The sequence below is a fragment of the Haliotis cracherodii genome, unplaced genomic scaffold, assembly GCF_022045235.1.
Source record: "Haliotis cracherodii isolate W230 unplaced genomic scaffold, xgHalCrac1.p SCAF_9, whole genome shotgun sequence".
In the NCBI taxonomy this organism is placed as follows: Eukaryota; Metazoa; Mollusca; class Gastropoda; order Lepetellida; family Haliotidae; genus Haliotis; species Haliotis cracherodii.
The window spans coordinates 46,591,905-46,613,645 of record NW_027266343.1 but is presented as its reverse complement, the minus strand read 5'-3'; the positions used below and the strand labels follow the sequence as shown (position 1 = coordinate 46,613,645).

The 21,741-nt window shown below is 38.9% G+C and overlaps 1 protein-coding gene across 1 annotated transcript in view; it reads right to left on the bottom strand.

The window, feature by feature from the left end:
* LOC139452062 (pleckstrin homology domain-containing family A member 1-like) overlaps positions 1–21,741 on the bottom strand; it is a 79,508-nt gene that overhangs the window by 15,672 nt on the left and 42,095 nt on the right. Inside the window, exons 4-10 of the mRNA XM_071233364.1 lie at positions 12,133–12,178; positions 7,154–7,251; positions 5,538–5,657; positions 4,800–4,985; positions 4,358–4,426; positions 2,755–2,816; positions 1,762–1,825 (exon numbers count right to left, since the gene is read on the bottom strand). Of these exons, the coding sequence (XP_071089465.1) occupies positions 1,762–1,825; positions 2,755–2,816; positions 4,358–4,426; positions 4,800–4,985; positions 5,538–5,657; positions 7,154–7,251; positions 12,133–12,178 (645 nt within the window). The remainder of the gene's footprint in view (positions 1–1,761; positions 1,826–2,754; positions 2,817–4,357; positions 4,427–4,799; positions 4,986–5,537; positions 5,658–7,153; positions 7,252–12,132; positions 12,179–21,741) is intronic.

Sequence of the window (21,741 nt, the reverse complement as noted above, 5' to 3'; positions counted from 1 at the left end):
AACGATAATTTATTATACATGAATATACTTCACTTATCCAAGTACTAGTGTCTGCTCAAATGCGACAATGATCAGTGACTAGAATACTATCACTCAAGAAATCTATGCATATAATATGTTCTTATGTAAATTTTAAGGGTCAGAGTATGTAAATGCACATGACTGCATATTCATGAATTTTCGATTCTAGTGACCACGCATAACGAATTCAATTCATGAATGGATACGGTACGATTCACAGAATACGCGAGTGAATCGTAACAGCCCTAATAAACAACACTTGACAATCAGACAACACTTAAAACAACCAGCCTCTCTGAAAACAGTAACAAGGCATTATTGTAGATAATATTTTAATGTTTCACGAATATAAAGTGATGGGAGAAAAAAAACCTGGGAAGATGCTGGGAGAAGTTTAAAATTTCGAGCAAATATCTCATTTGTAAATTTAAAAATAAATAAACTTTCCTTTTCTTAAGCAATCGAGGTTATCCATGATGAAGATGTATTTTTACCCACAAAGTGTTTTTAGAAGCAGCGATGAATACAATGTCTGAGTGAATCGTCCAATTATCATAAATAAAAAATGATTTCCAGCAATGTTTGTCTACAGGAATATTAGACAATATACATACAATACATACAATATACAATATTAGACAATATACATTGAAAACCTCTATCTAAACTTATTGGGACAAGACATCAGACAATACCAAAGTTATGGGATCGGTTGATAACATTGATAACATTGTCCATGACATGATGAATGAGGATTATCAGCTATTTAGTGTACTTTTGTCTAAAATGCTGCTGGAAAGATGCTGATAAAATTTGGACACACTTGACATATAACTTGAAAGGTTGTCAGTGAAAACGGCAATACTGCAGCTACATGAAGGTCATGCAACCATCAGCAATATTCACATTAACATCAGATTTTAGATCTCGCGACCGCTAAGCAAAGATCTGGGGACATCCCATTACAGGTCAGACCAAGACGACCTTCCCAAACCTTGACCGACCAATGAAATGACTAACAGGAAGTTGACATTAGCCAATCAGAAAGTTTCAAAATGGTGACTTAAATTCCAGACTACACTTTGAATTTTTTTGGGGACAAAGTTCTCGATTCAAAATTTGAAAACTTAACAAACAAAAATTCTGGAATTTCTCATAGATGAGCGAAATTGTATTACAATCTTCCCCATGGGCTATGGAAAGTCACTTACATTTCAAATGTTTATCCAACTGACGCAAGAGATGGACGATGATTTTGATAGAATCAATCGTACAGCCCCTAACCGTCATTTGGAATACCCTGTGATAACCTTTATGAGTGAGTGAGTGAGTTTGGTTTTACGCCGCTTTTAGCAATATTCCAGCAATATCACGGCGGGGGACACCAGAAATGGGCTTCACACATTGTACCCAATAACCTTTATGAAGTTGCATGATAAGAAATATATTCCTACTGTCATGTTCCTGATCTGATAAGCGGTGCTGATTGGTCAGATGAAAGGTCGTTCCAACGTGGCCCGTAATGGGATGTCCTAAGATCCGATTTTAATGAGATTGAATCTGTAATCTGGGGCACAGTAACACACAATCAGTCAGGTCGGCCATTGTGGACAACAAATCCTCACTGGTCGCTCGTACTCCAAGCCCAAGCACAGGTGACATACTGTACTATGGAGCCCATTGAGAGTCAAGGATCTGGGACAGGAGACAAACAGCAACAAGACATTGGAAGATACTTACTTGTATATAAAATATTCGTTTTGATGTGATGAGTTCAAATAAATTATCCCTGTTTACATGAGCACTGAAACAAGAAAGAGAACAGTTATACATTCAGTGAGTGAGTGAGTATGGTTTTATGCCGCTTTTAGCAATATTCCAGCAATATCACGGTGGCGGACACCAGAAATGGGCTTCACACATTGTACCCATGTCGAGAGTCGAACCTGGGTCTTCAGCGTGACGAGCGAACGCTTTGACGACTGCACTAGGCTATCCGACCGCCCCGTTATACATTCAGAGCAAGTAGACAATTCTATCACATATAGATAACAACATGGCCAGACAAGAGGAGTGGTACATCACCCTCCCACTGAAGCCTATGTTCCACCAGATTCTGTAGCAAATATATCACAGAACAACATAGCAAGTTAAAAAAAATATATAACAAAATGTCATATTCTGTGTTGAATCATGAAATAATCAGGTGAAAGGAAAATATTTCCCTTACACAAGGTGGTTTATGGGTTAAGGAGCTTAACTGTCACAAGGGAGGTAACTCTTGGGAGCTTAACATCCCTTGACTTCTGTGGCCCAAGTTCCCCCATAAGTTTTGATCAAGCGTAAGTTTCGAGTAAATATGTATGGCAGGCCTACATACAATATGTTCATGTTCACTGTCACAAAGACATGTATTTGAAATTATCCCACGAAATTATTTTGCTTTTTTTTAAAACAATGAGTGAGATATGGATTAAACGCAGCTTTGACTTCAGTTACATCACTGAATATTGGTTTAATTTGTGAGGAAAGATGAAACTTATGCAGTTCACAGCTCTTCACCACTGGTAAACTGAGTATCAAAACAGAGAGAGTCTTGTATGAGCCAAGGACAATTACATTGAGTTGTATTGACACAAACCTCTTGGTCACTTCTGGTGTCTTTTGAAAATAGAATTACCTGAAGTCTTTCCAGAATTAAATAATTATCTGTTGCATCTGAAACTGTCTTACCCTGATGATTGTCTGGCTTCTAAAATTTCAGACACTGGAACTGTACGAATTGGGCTTTTGTCCTGAAAACAGAAACATAGAATGTGCAACAGAAGAGTTTAACATAATTCCCGACACTGTATAAAGCCATCCTATTGTAGGGTACTGCAGGTCAGGCCTCTTGTTTGATTACTGTAAATCTGGAAATCAATGCGTCTCCAACATTAATACGACTGCTGACCCCTAGCCAAAAATGCGACTCAATATCAATGCGACACCCCCCACCCCATCCCCAGTGGAATGATACATATCCTTACCTTAATCGAACCAAACAGCAAATAGCACCGCTTCTTAGCACTGAGTAGAGCACTTAAAGCAACATACTGTTTATATGTTTACTCTGTTGACTGGCATTAAGGAAGTAAAAAGACTACAAAATAATTGAACCAACAGTTCACTGATTTGTATGGGGAGAATGTGTCAACAAGCTTGACACGAGGATGTAGAACTCTTGACCCTAGCAGTGATAACTCACCGGATGCCTATTCTGTAATTCTTATCCTTTAAATGACATTTACAGATTCTTGTTACAACTGCTGCTCAATAAACCATGTTTGTGTTTATATTCAAGTTGATATTTCTGCTATCCAAAGTGTTCAGTGAGGCCGTCTTATTGTTGATAGTCATTTAGAGACATAAATGCGAAGTTAATTTATGACAGCAAAACACACTCGCATTTTTCGCATTTTATTCATGCTTGCGTTAATTTCCAGATTTACAGTAATTATTGTATTCAACATGGAGACATAAATGCGAACTTATTTAATGAAAGCAAAAAACCCTCGATTTAATCGCATTTTATTCACGCTTGCGTTAATTAATTTCAAGATTTACAGTAATTATTGTATTCCACTGTCCACAACCTTCCAGCTACACCATAGGTAGCTACGGTAACCGTTTCTCTGGGCTGCTCCCTTAAACAATTTTGATATTGACTTGTCACAAACAAAACAATATATACTCACAGCAAAAAGAAACACGAACCATAGAAACATATAGAGAAGTATGTACTTTAAGAAGAGATGTTTCCAATGTGAACCACTTAATGAAAAAAAGTCAAGTGTTACCACAGAGTGACTATATTCTAAATACAATATGCTGCACATGATTTCCAAACTTTACACACTAATCCTGCATGAGACAAATAGGGCATCTCGAGTCATGGATCTTTGACGTCACATGTGATGCGTTCATGAGTGAGTGAGTATGGTTTTACGCCGCTTTTAGCAATATTCCAGCAATATCACGGCAGGGGACACCAGAAATGGGCTTCACACATTGTACCCATGTCAGGAATCGAACCCGGGTCTTTGGCGTGACGAGCGAACGCTTTAACCACTAGGCTACCCGATCGCCCGATGCGTTCATGAGCATCGGTTCACACAACATACCAGTATGTTGTCTAATATCTCTTGAATAGGAGTCAGTCTTAACAAATATGTATGGTATTTGCGTTTCTTTTGAAATGAATTGTATAGAAATATCACTATGTTCATAGAGTGACTGAATCTTGTGAAGAGATCACATCAACATATTACTTCATCTTTGTCTATGAAGTCCTCACCTGTTCATTCCTATAATAGCTAAATCCATTTTCATGGAGAAGGAAAAATCGCCTTTTCCAACTTTTTCTCTGGAACAACAAATAAGACTTGTCAGTTCATAGTATTTCACTTTTGTAGATACTTTAACCACATATCATTAGAGCAGCGGACATGTTTTTTTAAGGAAATGGCCGGATCATTTCTGATGGTTGAAAAAGGCAAGAAATTTGGATTGCCGACTATGGTGAAATATGAATGCCAAAATGAGCATCAAATTAATCACTGAATAATTCCAATTTATGGTTGTTTTGGGTTTACATGTCGCTGAAAAAACAACAAAGAGTGTATTTTTTATTTTCCCTCACATTTTTGATGAAAATTCTACAAATAAAAAATACAAAATAATCAGCAAACCCAAATGGGTCCTAAAATGCAAAGACTACAGCAGATGAAGCTACTTACAACCGCCCCCTGCTTGACCCCGTAGCCCGCCTTCAGTGACGTGCTCCCCCTCGAGGAAGTTGTCCGAGGGGCCTCACCGAGGGTACGACAAAGCGAGTTGGAAGGGGAGACACGACCGGAGGAGGACGACCGACTCGTGGACTCCTCATCCTCACTACTGCTCTCACCAGACACATCCTCGCCAGTCTGGGGAACAAACATCACCATGGATACAGTGGTACCAATCAATGAACAGAACCTAATGACAAGACACGTAATTTGAACAAAATCGGATCTGATAAGATTGATAAGATGCACTGGCAAATGAGTTTACTCTTTACATATGGGCCACCAATAACCAAAAAACCCGAAAAAAATTAGTTACTTGGCAAATTTCTGTTTTGGTTGATGAATGGATATATAAATGGTATAGAATGCCATTACTAAGCATCTCCCATGAACAGTGAACAAACACATTGATATCTGCCTTATAATAAACCTTCAGGCCAATTGTTCGATGGACATTACCTAGCAGTTGACGGATGACAAAGTAGACACAATTTATGGATAACAACTTCTTTATTTACTGTAAAGGCGATGTTTTGGTATAGATCTTTATACCGTTGTCAAGCAAGACTATGTTAGTTTGTCTTCCCCAAAGTCTATAGTATACAGATTCCTACATGTAACACACACGAACACATTCAGTGGCTGGGAGGTGAAATATGTAAGGGAGACAACTCCTGTGGCACTACTGACCTGCACTGGCATCTTACACACCACACCACCAGCGATCTCGGTCACATAGGACTTCTGACTTAGGTCGCGTGCCTGCCATTCTGTTGTGCGCAGGTTCTTGACTGCATCGTCCTGAGGGACCTGCCGGTGAACAGGTGATAAAGTCACTCACCGAACACTGGTGACAGCGAAGTTGACACAAGACAAGAAGACATTTACTCTCATCTGCCATTCATCATTAGAACTGCTCAATCTTGATGAAATTTATGAACATAAAAACATTCTGAGTGTGAGTAAGTGTTTGTTGTTTAACGCTGCACTCAGCAATATTCCAGTAGTCTGTAACTAATACAGTCCGGACCAGACAATCCAGTGATTGACATCATCAGCATTGATCGATGCAATTGGGATACGATGACATGCATCAACCAAGTCAGCGAGCCTGACCACCCTATACTGTTAGTCGCCTCTTACAACAAGCATACTCGCCTTTTACTGCAAGCATGTGTTGCTGAAGACCTATTGTACTCTGGATCTTCATGGGTATGAAACATTCTGAACATCGTAAGGTTTAGTTAGTTTCTCTGAGAATTAATAAACTGGTATTATGATCCTTTACCACTCTAAAATATTGTCAGACATTTGTTGCAATGGCTGTTGACAAAACATAATGTGTTGACTGGGCTTTTTATTATTTTGTTGAGCAGACAAAAAACTACAAATAATAGCATTTGTCCATGCCGAAAAAAAGAGGATATCTACCACAATCAAATAGCCTAAAATGATAATTAAAATGTGTTTATCTTTCTCATCCTTATCCCAAATGTTCAACGTTCATAGATTGTACACCTTGACAAAAAAAGTATTAACTGAGAGCCATCATAAATGACAAATCTTTTATAAAAAAATTATCTGCATGCAGATCTGGACTGTGGACAGTGCTATATGAAGTTGTCTACTCTGAGATAGATACATGATTAAACATATCAACGTCAAATATCATTTGGGACTCAACCCACAAAAGTACTTGTACATACTAAGAGTGAGTGAGTGAGTGAGTGAGTGAGTGAGTGAGTGAGTGAGTGAGGTTTTACGCTGCTTTTAGCAATATTCCAGCAATATCACGGCGGGGACACCAGAAATGGGTTTCACACATTGTACCCATGTCGGGAATCGACCCCGGGTCTTTGGTGTGACGAGCGAACGCTTTAACCACTGGGCTACCCGACTGCCCCGCTTTACTAAGAGAGTGTTGTCCCAAATATAACATTTTCTACATTTGATCACTTTCTAAATGGCATTATTTGTTCAAATATCACCTATGTACACCAACCAACAAACAAACACAACACCAGCCTAACAAAAGCTAGGAACTTCCTGTATTGTCACTGCTTCAAGACATACTGTTTGTGTACAGGACCTGCCCAAATTTCTTTTCATTTCCAACAACAATTACACTTTTGTATAAATCCACCCCACCCCTAATATCCAATGGTGAATCCCTAATCTGGTCCCAACTTCACAGGACTCTTTATCCTTTGAGAACATTACTTCTTCTACTTGTAACAGTAACTAGAGTTTCGACTATACAAACTGCATATTTAGCAGAGGTTTTACGGTATGTTCAGTCAGGTTACCGTGATCTTGCTGGCGTTGTTGAGGGCCTCTATCCACTCTGTTTTGTCATCTTCATCTTCTGCCTCCATAAAATATCGGCGCCCAGCCACATTGATGACTGAAATATGAAATATGCAATTTCTCTGACAAATCAATTGAAATCTGTCTCGACCATGTGAAAATAGGATCTTGCTGAACTCGGGGAAAAGGAATACCAACAGTTAGAGAAATGTCACTGGGTAATTAACATGGTGTCATGGAGAGTGATGAGGGTGTGTGTAGATATTAAAACGCCTAACATTCTTTTCACCCAATTTACAGATCCACTGCCAAAAAAAACCCCAGAAAATTGTGGAAGAAAAAAAATCAGAAAGTTTTTTAGAACATGTCTGTAAAAATTGTTTTGATAATAAAAATAGCTAGTCTTTAGTACATTTTTAAATTCTTGAAACAGAAACACATAATATAGAAATATCAAACTCTGGAGTCAAAATTTAATGCCAGATATTCTTTAACACATTTTAAGACCCAAAACCAGCGAGACCAGACATTTCCCCTCCCAATCCAAACAAACCTGAAAGATATTATAAACCTGTTGAAAGCATCTTATTTATTTATTTTGACCTATCAACCAAAGTTTGCCCTAAAAAAATGAAGGTCTGGCCTAACACAACAGGGAAGGACAACATGACCTCCTGGCTGTGACTCAAACCATGTCCTGTGTGTGATCCTAATCTCTCGGGACCCAAATTCGGTTAATCATGTAAATGACAAATCATCCCATCAATAATGAATTTGAATTTCAGCCCAATACATTGTAATCTAGGGTAACAAATCAGTCCTGATCTTTTAATATTTTCCCATGGATTTCAAGTTCATCTCACTGCTCTCCGAAGATGACAAAGTCCTGCCTATTCCAGTTTCATATTTCAAGACATGCAGCTGACCATGTAACTAATATTCTCTACAAACAAACATCCGAAGAGGCCACTGGACACTGGCCTTGTTTGTGGGTTTGTTAGTTTATAATATTAGTTACATGGTCCTAGGTGTCAATGAAGTGCTGATTTATTGAAGGTTTTACCAGACACGAAATATTGCATCCAATATGCACACAAATTGTGACGGGATGCAATTAAATTACAGAGCGAATCTTGGTGGATGCAAATAAATTCAGCCATTGGAATCTAATAAAACTAATCCAAACTGTAGATTGCATGAGACATGTTCTGACATTATGATTGTGGTCAGAGATACACCACACGTTCATAGTGTCAGCGGTGGATTTTCTATCAATCTAACACTGAAGGCCTTACATAATTAGCTAAAGGATTCTGAGCATGTACAATGATATGACATCAGTGAGTGAGTGAGTTGGGTTTAACACCAACTTGAACAGTATTCCAGTTATATCACGGCGTGTCAGCTTAATGTGAGGGGAAAGCCTGAAGTGATGCAGGTCTCAGACGTTTACCACTTTGGTGAAACCCATGAGCAAAGGTTATGGTGCTGACAAACCTAGAAACATAATTGGGGCAACCAGGATTCAAAACAACAATCATGGGTTTCTGACGTGCCCAAGGGACGCAACTCTGCATAACAAATTGCTACGCCTTAGACTACTGGGCCACCCGCGCCGCATATGACATCAGTAAAATTCCTGCAAATCATGTGAAGTATGCCACATTTTGTCAGCCTGAGACCCACATGTCCATGTCTTGGACACCCTGACCAACCCGACCCACTCAACCTCACCCCACACCCCCACATCATAACTAAGAGTCCCTTGGACTCAGACCCATGTAAACCTTGTGGTGTGCATATTTACTCTTGAAAAGGTCAGTTTATACATACATGTATACACTACTCAACCTTTGATAAGGATAATCAGATGTACAGACAAAAATATCCCTGTCAAAAGTGGAGTAGTATATTCACTGTATATTTTGGCTATTCATTCTGTTCATCAAAATATGTGTGAAAAATGAAGTGCCATGTTTGCTATGATTACATAGAAAGACATACTAAACACATAAAGCTTTATCATGTGTATGGTAGCAGAGAAATGTTAAGACTGTCATTATGCTTGCTTCACAATGGGGAGTGAGTATGGTTTTAGGCCACTTTCAGCAATATCACCGCAGGAGACACCTGGAATGGGCTTCACAGATTGTACCCATATCGGGAATTAAACCCGGATATTCGGTGTGACGAGCGAACGCTAAAACCATTAGTTTTCACAATGGGCTGGTTCAATGACGTTTTCTTAACCTTTAACCTTAACACAACTGCTTAGTTTTATTGCAAAAAACATCAACAATGCCCCATAAGATTTCCTGACTCTCCTGTGCAAGAAGGGAATTCTGAATCATGATATATTCATATCACATGATACTATCAGTCTGGAGACCTTTTTGGAGTGCTTGATGATGACCTCTAAAAGTGAGTGAGTTAAATCTTACAGAATTTTGGCCTTATTGCAGCCATATAGTGAAGACCTCTAACAGATCTTACAATACCCCCTTGAACTTGACAAGCACATTAACATAATAGCATACATTATAACACTTAGAATTTGGAAAATGTTGTTGACATAGTGGGTATAATCAAGGCTGACCTGTGTATGAGACTTGACTTATTTTCCTTCCTCTTTCTAGATAATCCTTTGTGTAGAGATGGCATACTTCCAACAGGCACACATCAAAAGTCTAGAGACACGCTTTGATAGCTGAACACAATGTTTCACACACACAGTCACTGCATACGATCAACACTCGTGTTTACCCCTTAAATCCCCATGTTGAATATCCCCACATTCGCACATCCCTTCAACGTGGTTTATGAGAGACAATGTTGAAATGGGGCCGATGATGTTGATTTCGGACAAAATAAACAAAAGTTGCATCTTGTTGTCGTTTGTTTCAATTCGTAGCCATTGTCCACTACCTGTGTCAGGTTTAGATTGTCTTGTTTACAAATCATGTTGGTGCTTGTCTTTTCTCTACTGTCAGTGAATAGGATTTCGTACAGCTTCCAGCAATATGATGGCGAGTCACAGAAAACAGCTGGCTTCGCACATCGTAATTTAAGGATGTAGGGAATGGAACACAAACCTTCGACGTGACGATCGACCCCTCCACCCACTAACCTACCAAGCCACCCTCTACTGTGAGTAAACATGGTTTTACACAGCTTTAAACAGTATTCCAGCAATATGATGGTGGGGGACCCAAAAAATAGGCTTCATACATTATCATCCATTATTCCTGGATTAATTTGCCACAAATAACACAAGTTATTAACAAATTAAAGCTATTATCGTCAAGTCATAACCCAAAGACTTTAAAAGATTGTACATGTTACCGCTGCTTGGTGTTCAGCATTAGGGCATAAGGGAAGGACTGGCTGGCTTGGAGTCAGCATGCGCTATAGCAGATCCTGGCAGCTAAGGAAGGCAACTCTGTACAAAGTTTCCCAATCAGGCTAATTACTGAGTGTTATACGTAAGGAAAGCTACATGAGGCTTAAACAAGTTCTGAAATAGCAGAGCTCCCGATAAGCTTTTGGTGTTGTGGGTATTTTACCCATGCATTTTAAAATCATTGGGTATCAGTAATTCTATCTGCGTAGTCAAATTTCTGTTACCCACTAGTTTTTACAGATGTGGGTATTTTAAGTTAAATATTTAAAAAAAACCTATTCATCTAGTCCCTGCAAACTGGTGTTGCGTGGGTTCGAGAGCTTTATAGGACTCAAAAATACCACGATACTTCCAAAAGAAAGGGTGATGGCAAATGATCATGATGTAACTGTCATCATGGAGTTTGGCATGGTTGACGGAATGCCCGTTTATAATTTCAAAATAAGTTGCTGATTTGCTAATCGAATACGCAGGGTTACTTCACAATATTTTGATGATATGCACAAGTTTTATTTTTGTAGCGTATCTGTAATGTTCGTTGCGTATTTGATACGCTTGGATTATATTTTACTGAGTATTTCTGCATTTCTGATGCGTATTTCATGCAGATACGCAGCTTATCTGGAGCTCTGAAATAGGTTCCTGTGAAAAATGTTTGCCCGGTACTTGAGATTGTGACAAATATACAAAGGAGGACATGACATGACATTCAATCTTGTCAAGTCATAACATATATAAAGGAAAAGGACACTTGTATGATCATATCCTGACCCGACTGCCCAACTTTCTGTTTCATTACACCATAGGTTAACCCAGTTAATTAAAACATGTTACCCGTAACAATCTCCCGGGCCTTGTAACAAGGTTAAGACCACAAGAAACGTGTTAATATTCATGTCACGTTTACTTTCAGGCATGTGTTGAGTCCTGCAATGAAATACGCTATAGTGTAAGTACCAGAGCACACTGCAGTACATTGACCTGGAACAGGCTTCTACAGACCCTAGGTACATCTCTGTATGAGGTGGTGAGGTGAAATGGGGTTTAACGTTGTGTCCAAGATTATTGCACTTATATAGTGACGTGCATGCACGTGTATATGTGTGGCTGCTTGTACTAGTCCGGACTGATGCCGATTTATAGTGCTAGCACACTCAGATACCATGACGCAGTTTAACTTGAATACGGAGTATACTGACTCCGAGCCAACCAGTCCTTGTTTTAGCCCCTTAGTGCCAGGCGCCAGACAGGGTTACAACAAGTACCATCATTTAACGTCTTTTGGTACGATGCGACTGGGGATCGAACCCCGGACCTTCCGCACTCTGGGCGGACGCTCTACCATTAGACCACGGAGGAAAAAGCTTCATTGGGTATTTACGCCAGCTGTTTTTATACATTTGAGTATATTATTTAATGCATGCATTTCTGTACGCAAGTTAATTGAAATTATTTGGGTTTTGAATATTTTGAGGGGGTATTTTACGCAAATACGCTGTTTATCTGTAGCTCTGCTAGGCTGAAGGAAAAGACTGGCCTGCTGTAAACCAGCAGGATGTAAACAATCTTTCAACTTACCAAAACAGTTGCTGACCTTAGGCCGAAGCTTCTTCCCATCGCTTACCTGGAAAAACAAATGATTAAAATGATCAAGAATGAAAATACATACATCTAAAATTGAAATTGTTTGAAGTGTTAACATAAATGCATTGTAAGGTTGCCCCTCATACAGACCCTGCAACAAAACATTAAAAACCCAAGTAAGTCTACATTACTTTAGCAAGTCTAGACTTCTTCAGTGAAATGAAGAGATTCTCTCGGTTCCTTTCCATTATATATTTAAAGACAATTTAACAAATGAATAAAATAAAAAATCTTTTCAGAAACATCATGTCGGTGTCATCCTAATGACATCAGACCATATACTTAAAATGATTTCATTTGAGGCTCAACATGAAGCATGAGGGAGGTCTATAAGGAACACCAGATAGAATTCTCCTTGTGTTCTCCACAAGTATGTGGATGCACAGCCTTAAGGTAGTGTCACAGGTAACTATACACTCAATCTGCCAAATGAGTGAATGTTGGTTAACACTGATCCCTGCCATTTTTACCATGACAATGCCAATTTCAGTTACACAGTCGAGAAAATATTAGCCCAGTGTGTTCCGTATAGTAAATATCATGTATTCGGAATAAAAAATGTATTATGTGAGCTTTGGCAAGAATGATACATATCTTTTATTCCTAATATTCTATACTTGCGATATGGAAAGAAGTAAACATCTTAAAATAAATGATGATTAGGGTGTAATTTCACTCAATAAAGTAGCTTCAGAAACCCTGTATGAATACAAGTTTCGAGTAAACCACACACTTTGTCATATAGCACCAAATGACTTGCAGCCATGTTTGTTGTCATAGTTCCACAACACACTGACAAGCACTAGTGTCAGTGTGTCTGACAGACCCTGAACTGTATTATTTCCCCCTTCGCCCAGCCCTTTCTGTAATGCTGTAGTCCTCAATGGAACAAGTCTAGATTTCTCTCAGTGAGTATGGTTTTACACCACTTTTAGCAATATTCCAGCAATATCACAGTCCGGACACCAGAAATGGGCTTCACACATTGTACCCATGTGGGGAATCAAACCCGGGGCTTCGACTTGAGGAGCAAACACTTTAACTACTAGGCTACCCCATCGCTCCCTTCTGAATCTTCTATCAACATTATATATTTTCAGACTAAGTGTTCGTCAATGGGACACCCAAGGAGTGTTAGCTAATAGTTTAATGACAAAGAAAGCATAGCAGTGATGGAGGAAGCTTGAAAGTAGTTCCTGCTAGGTGACTTCATTTGCATATTTATTTATCGGTCCATGACAGCAAGTGTATCGATTGGCTGATCACATCAATAACAGAACACTTACTATGATGAAACACGATCCGAGGTTTAGTTGGCTCTAATGACAAACCTAAGGTATAAAGAGTAATTGGAAAATATTCTGACCCAGATTCCTGGTGTACTATGTGAAGCATAAAACAACCAGCAGTTTGTAGGGATCTTACCACTGCGGTGGGTGAGTGAGTAAGTGAGTGAGGATGTGAGCGAGTGAGTGAGTGAGCAAGTGAGGATGCGAGTGAGTGAGTGAGTGGGGATGTGAGCGAGTGAGTGAGTGAGCAAGTGAGGATGTGAGCGAGTGGGGATGTGAGCGAGTGAGTGAGTGAGCAAGTGAGGATGTGAGCAAGTGAGGATGTGAGCGAGTGAGTGAGTGTGTGGGGATGTGAGTGAGTGAGTGAGCAAGTGAGGATGTGAGCGAGTGGGGATGTGAGCGAGTGAGTGAGCAAGTGAGGATGTGAGCGAGTGAGGATGTGAGCGAGTGGGGATGTGAGCGAGTGAGTGAGCAAGTGAGGATGTGAGCGAGTGGGGATGTGAGCGAGTGAGTGAGCAAGTGAGGATGTGAGTGAGTGGGGATGTGAGCGAGTGAGTGAGTGGGGATGTGAGCGAGTGAGTGAGTGAGCAAGTGAGAATGGGAGCGAGTGAGTGAGTGGGGATGTGAGCGAGTGAGTGAGGATGTGAGCGAGTGAGTGAGTGAGCAAGTGAGGATGTGAGCGAGTGAGTGAGTGAGCAAGTGAGGATGTGAGTGAGTGGGGATGTGAGCGAGTGAGTGAGCAAGTGAGAATGTGAGCGAGTGAGGATGTGAGCGAGTGAGTGAGTGGGGATGTGAGCGAGTGAGAATGGGAGCGAGTGAGTGAGTGGGGATGTGAGCGAGTGAGTGAGGATGTGAGCGAGTGAGTGAGTGATATGTGAGCAAGTGAGTCAGGTGTGATTGAGTGAGTGAGTGAGGATGTGAGCGAGTGAGTCGGGTGTGAGTGAGTGAGTGAGTGAGTGAGTGAGTGAGTGAGTGAGTGAGTGAGTGAGCGAGTGAGCAAGTGAGGATGTGAGCGAGTGAGTGAGTGAGTGGGGATGTGAGCAAGTGAGTTGGGTGTGAGTGAGTGAGTGAGAGTGTCTGGGGTGAGTGAGTGAGTGAGTGAGTGAGATTATACACTTCTTTCAGCAACAATATAGCAATATCACGACTGGAGAGGCCAGAGGCAAACAAAAGCTTTAACCACTTGGCTACCCCAACGCTTGGTTAATGAGGAATGGCAGATATGCATTTCTATGACCAACCACACATCAACTCTTGCTGAATAACGAATTTATCAAAACGACATGTAGAGGAAGCTAAACTAGAATCATAACCAGAGATAACAATGAAAGTTTTCAAGTGTGCAACAAGGAACTCTTAAATAAGTGTGCCAACAAGAATAGATTGTATCTATAGTCATGAGCTAGATTAAGAGTATCAGTCTGCGCCAAACACTTTTAAATAATGGTCTAAGCATCATATGGAATATTATTCCCAGAGCTTACTATACCAAACAGAAATTTACTATTTGGCACGGGGTATTTTGTTAAAAAATCATATTTCTAGGTGTGCCCTTTAGCAATCATGCTTAGACACAAGGAACTTACTTTCAATATGACATTACAATTTAATCCATACCTAACACTCTAATACAAGGAAGTTCAAACAGTAAAAAAATTGTATATAAATCTCCGAAAAAAATGTTTTAACAAAGAAATAATTTCAATTGTCTTTTGAGAGACAACAGCAAAGAGTCAAGAGATAAAATCTAGGATTGACAATCTATTATACATAAACCTTTTGTGATTTTAACAATATTTTTGTATCAAGGTCATTCTGACAGGCTGTACATTTTAAAGGGCTTGTGTTGTCTTAAAAAACACATTTCCGTTGCATCCTTGTCTGACCTACATGTGGTGGTAGTACATTTGAATGAACAACAAAACAATAAACCATCATTCTGCCACGGTCTAATTGAAATTTTTTTCTTTATAGCAAAGAAACACTCTATAATGGCTCAGTAGAGCTATTACTTCCATTCAAAATGGCTGCCAAGGATGACAACATGCTATTATCCTGATGACAACCTGACAAGTGAGGAGGAAGTGCAGCACCTTCAGCTGACTGACAAAACATCAGCTGCTAAGCAGTATCTGGCCACACATCACACCTGGCCATCTGCTTGAGGCATAAATCAATGTGTAGCTTTCTGTACCTGCATGGGAACAGGCAAAATGTGCTGCTTCTATAGTCTGTTTCACTGCTTGACATCTTTGTTCAACACAGAACCATGAAGATCCATGTTAGAATAGGTCTTCAGGAACCCATGCTTGCCATAAAAGGCAACTCTGCTTGTCGTATGATGCGACTAACAAGATCAAGTGTCACGCTCACTGACTTGGTTGACGCATGTCATCATATCCCAATTTCATGGATCAATGCTTATGATGTCAAAAACTGGATAGTCTGGTCCAGACTTGATTATTTACAGACCACAATCATATAGCTGGAATATTGCTGAGTGGGGCATTAAACAACAGAGGGTGCAATCTTGATGAAATTAATAAAGGTTAAATATGCATCACCTGTTCCACGCTTAAATCTTTTGTTTAACACATGATGCCATACTTAATTTAGTGATGAAATAAATAAAGGTTAAATATGCATCATCTGTTTATAAGTTTGTTCCTTCCCAGTAAATAAGATTCAAGAATGGGTGAGCATGATTTTAACACGCTTTCAGCAATATTCCGGATATTACATGATTATACAGAAACAGCAGAAATGGTCTTCACCCAGTGGGAACTGAACCCATCTTATCGGCGTGATGACAAGTCTGGACCAGACAATCTAGTGATCGATATTGTGAGCAATGTATATTGTGTGTCCATGTCCATGTCCGGGGTACGATGAGACGCAATCAACCAACTAACAGTCCCCAATCCATTCGGTTGTCTCTTACATGTACAACCAGTAGACCAGTATAGTTTGCTGTCTCCCAGTAGTCTCCTTGTAATTAGGTAATCAATGATTTACATCATAGCAACTTGGAAGCTTGACAAACAGTGCTGTTCTAAAGACTTAAAGGGCACGGGTGGCCCAGTCGTCTAAGGCACCGCGATTCGCTGTGCAGAGTTGCGTCCCTTGGGCATGCCAGAAACCTATGATTGTGGGTTCAAATCCCGGTTCACCCCAATTATGTTTCTAGGTTTGTCAGCACCATAACCGTGCTCGTGGGTTTGACCGAAGTGGTAAACATCTATGACCTGCATCAGTTCGGGCTTTCCTCCCACATTAAGCTGACACGCCATGATATGACTGGAATACTGTTAAAAGCGGCGTTAAACCCAACTCACTCACTCTAAAGACTTGAATCTATTTCCTAGTACTGCCAATTTGCCCTTTAAATCTAACCAATCATTCATTTCAGTGTTGTTGTTAGTGTAACATTTGAAGAAACAAAACATTTAACCATATGCTACTCAAAAGAAGTTAAGGACCATTTGATTGTTTTATATTATTATAGTTAATCTATTATTATGTCATATTACTATAGTTAATTTGTCATGACTATAGTAATATGACATTAGTATGGTCCTTAACTTCTTTTGAGTGATATTTTCTCCTTGTGCACCCCCATGACCACTATATAATCCCCAAACCGCTACTATGAGATTTTCCTTGCTATACCACAAGCCATCATAGGGCTAAATGTGACATGTTGGGTCAATACTCTGAGGCAGGGAGAAAACAACACAGCTATAATATGATTTCTAAACCTGCATTGCATCGGTAAGAATAGACCAGATCTTTAAAAAAAAAACCAGTCTCTCAGCATACTCAGATTCATATTTCCCCATAAACAATAACATGATAAGTTGTACAGAGAACAGTCTTCAAGCAGCTTATTGTAAAGCTGTCAAACGTCTCCCCTAACTCATTCTTGGCAACATCATTGCTTATTTGTACATCTACTGTTCTCCAAGGCTTCAGAACAGAAATTTGGTATTGACAACACTACGGGGACTCCTATTTATAGCCTATATACCTCCTCAAAGCTTTGTTGCTGACACTTCAGTTTAAACTATCACTATTCTGTTCTGCTAAAATACACAAGGTGTGAAACTGCCAATAGTTCCAAATAATATATACTGAAAAAAGGGTAAGGGCTCATGAATATGTTTTGGGATAATTCTATGAAATGGTTTGCTCAGTCTTCAATGCAACAAAATATCAACCCAAAAAATTCCTAACTTTTTTATTCAGTATATATTTATATAATAGCCAACTTAAAAACTTGTAAATTCTGAGACTCCATACTACATCCGTAAAGACATTATTACCCTCGAAAACAGATCAGTGTGAATTTGAACATTCTCAACTCCCTAGGGAGTATACAATTCCTTCTGCCTGGTAGGCTCTGGAAGGTTTTTAAAGCAATCACATTCCCTACCAGGTGAGTCAAGCCTGAGGAGCAAGTCATCCATCCACCTACCAAACAATTACCTTAGTACCTTTTTCCTTAAATATTTCAAAGGTTTCAAGACCACTCTCTCCAAACGAGACACATGGTAGCACTCTTGAGAAAGTACCCCTGGATAAGTATGCTTTATGAATTTCTAAATTCATCAGTCAGTCAACAGTTTGGGAGGTACCAAACCTAAGGCACCGAGAACAATGGGTAGTCAGACAACTTGGTACTTATGGGATGCAAGCGTGACAGTGTTTCTAAAGCGAGGTCCTCATAATTATTATTATTTTTCTCCTGTTAATAATTTTACTAGTATGATTGTATTACTCTTGGTGTTGTTATATAATGTTCCCTAATAACAGTCAAAATACATTATGGACATGAGAATTAACTCATCATGTGGCCCATCCATCCTTATAGTTAAACAAAATGTATTGGACAAAGACATTTTTTTCAGTCTCATATAGAATTCCATAAGAAAGACAGAAGTAAATGTATATGAATTTTACAAACAAACATGTTTGTTTTGCACTAAGTATTATACATGCTATAAACCCACAACAAACAACATGAACACTATTGACATTATTTGTCCACTAGAGACAAAAGAATTCCTTTCCTTAGGGTCAACCTACGTAACCCCATCACATGGCTGTTTGTTGCCCACACACCACAATATCAGAACAGGTTTACATGGCCATAATAGTAGGGTCTAGTGTTTCCCATGTTCATTAACCTTCCCTGCCAGGTCGTGCAGGGTCAACAGCGGACTTAATATCAGGTGTTGTGTCGACACAGTATACCATTGTGAAAGTTCCAACAAAGTCAAATCAAATAATTACTGTCTACTTTTACAAGTGATTTTACCTTGACATGCTTAACTTGAGAATAACAGGAAATAAATCCAAAAAAGTGATTGGTTGAAGATATGTTTATTTACATACCCTATTTGTCATCAGCATTGTTTACAAGTTAATTCACAAATTTTCATGCGGAAAATGTATTTTCAACGTTATATTCTGAATTCTAATTTTATCAATGAGTCTTGTTTTTTGTTATTTCTTCCCCATGTAAATGACCTTCAATTATTAGACTTTGTTAATGTAAATTAAAGTCTTATCAAGTTTTAGGATAAAGCTTTCTTATATTTATGATTTTGAAAATAAGAATTAATTTGTTGTGGCCATTAGTAACGAAGTCTCTAACATTTCCAGGATCTCAATCAGCTAACTACCTGGTCTTCGGAGAGTCAGGCAGTATTTCAGCCCAGCATAGACAAGCCATGCAACCCATATGCCAGACTGAGTATACTGGAAATCCGGGAAGGTGACAGTGCAAAGCTATTAGAGCATAATTACAAGCGTTGGGGAGGACTCTTCCATTCTTGAGAGATCTTGAGAAAATATACACTGCAGGGCCAGTAAGCCCTTGCATAAAAGTGGATTTAGTAGCTGCTGTGGGAAGGGGCAGACACATTTATAAAGCTCTGGCAAAAGACCACCTACATGATTAGCACAGCTAGGACTTGTACTGCTGACAAAGGTTGCGGAGTCAGAGGCAGCAGAGGGAATGTATCTAGTTGCAGCGGATGCAGTATCAATTCTTGTGGCGAATAATTTGTTCTAAATACCTCCTGATCTGCACAAGATCCGTTGTAACATTTGATACTTCTAAGATATCCTTAATCTCCTTTTTTCACTCAGAGTGAAATTGTTTTGAGTTTTTTAGTTTGTTTCATTTGAAAATAAACATATTCTTTCATATTCCCAAATTCTCTTACTCATTCTAAAACAATAGGGTCTGGAATTTAAATTAACCATTCCGACTTACTTATTTTCACAATTCTTGTTCTGCAGCATTTTCAAGTAAAGATCATAACGATGATGACGATGATGATGATGATGATGACGATGATGATGATGATGATGATAATGATGATGATATCATCAAGATAGTGTTTGAGAACTCACAATTTACCTTAATTCAATGTGGGTAGTGAAGACGCTTTTGATGCAATTTTTCATGGATGTTCACTATTAGTTTTGTAGTAAAGTAATTATAAGAGCCTGATGGAAGATTTTGAAACATTTTCTTCAACTCTTCATCTTAGATGATGACGATGATGATGATGATGATGATCACCAGAATATCAGAGGCTCCCCTATAAAGTAACATCTTTTCCAGAATCCCAGATCACACAGCAGCTATACTCAAAGCACAATAAAACACTACGGGTAATTTGGCCAATTTAACAGCACCGAACATCACCTGGCATTAGGGCAGGATGCCAAGCTTCAAATGAGACAGGCCTGTTCTCAACAAAGTCTATGATGGAACCATCCCTGCCAACTCAAGGTTTAGGCGGGGGATCATGTGGTTGAGAACACACAATTTACCTTAATTCAGCAAGGGCTATGAAGATGCTTTTGGTGCAATTTTTCTTGGATGTTATTTATTAGCTTTGTAGTAACTTAATTACAAGGGCCTGATAGAAGATTTTAAACTATTTTCTTCGACAATTCATCTTAGAGTTTAGTTGTTCTTCGTCATGTCGCTGTATAATGGCAGAGATATCGTCGGTTTACATATTGCATATTAACATAATTACAGACTACTGAATTGATTGTTAACATACTTCTATATATGATAACATTTCTACAACAGTGTATGTGAATGAGATACTGATCTAATACATCCACCTAACTGTTAACATGATAAAACATATAGAATACAACCGACTGACTGTTAACATGATATACATGCTATAACACCCAACAAATCAACAGAATGTAAACATGATGACACATCTAAAACAAACAAGTGAACGTTAACACAATATCATGTGAAACACAAACCAACTGAATGTTAACATGATATAACACTTAACCAACTAGCTCAATGTAAACATGATAAAACATCCAACAAACCAACTGAATGTTTACATGATATAACATCCAACAAACCAACTGAATGTTAACATGATATAACATCCAACAAACCAACTGAATGTTAACATGATATATCACCCAACAAACCAACAGAATGTTGATATGATATAACATCCAACAAACCAACTGAACGTAAACATGATATAACATCCAACAAACCAACTGAACGTAAACATGATATAACATCCAACAAACCAACTGAATGTAAACACGATATAACATCCAACAAACCAACTGAATGTAAACACATTATAACATCCAACAAACCAACTGAATGTTAATATGATATAACATTAAAAAACAACTGAATGTAAACACGATATAACACCTAACCAACCAGCTGAATGTAAACACGATATAACACCTAACCAACCAGCTGAATGTAAACATGAAAATCACTCCCAAGCAACCAACTCTACCAACAGAATGTTAACATTAACACTGACCTAAGACCTAAGGAAACTCACTAAAATGAGCATAATGCCAGCTGAAGACACACACAAGGCAGCTCCAGACATGAACACAGTGGTCTGGAAGATAGTTTTAGTTGCCTGAAAGGGGCGCTGGTTACTGTTACAACATTAAAACAAAAAGTATCAACCACAGACGGTAACATGTCTGAAAGTCCCAAACTGTGGAATCCTAGTTCATTACACATTGAAATTTTTGGTTTTATAGCTGACTTAGATAGCTTGACTTCCTTATCTTTCTGATCGTGCCTGGTATTTGAGGACTGCTATAAATCAAATATAGATATTTCACCATCCTGGTGCAGGACAACAAAATGAAACTGGTAACTATTGAACAGGATGGGTAACCTTCTCTGAAACAGGATTGACTTCCTTCTGATACAACA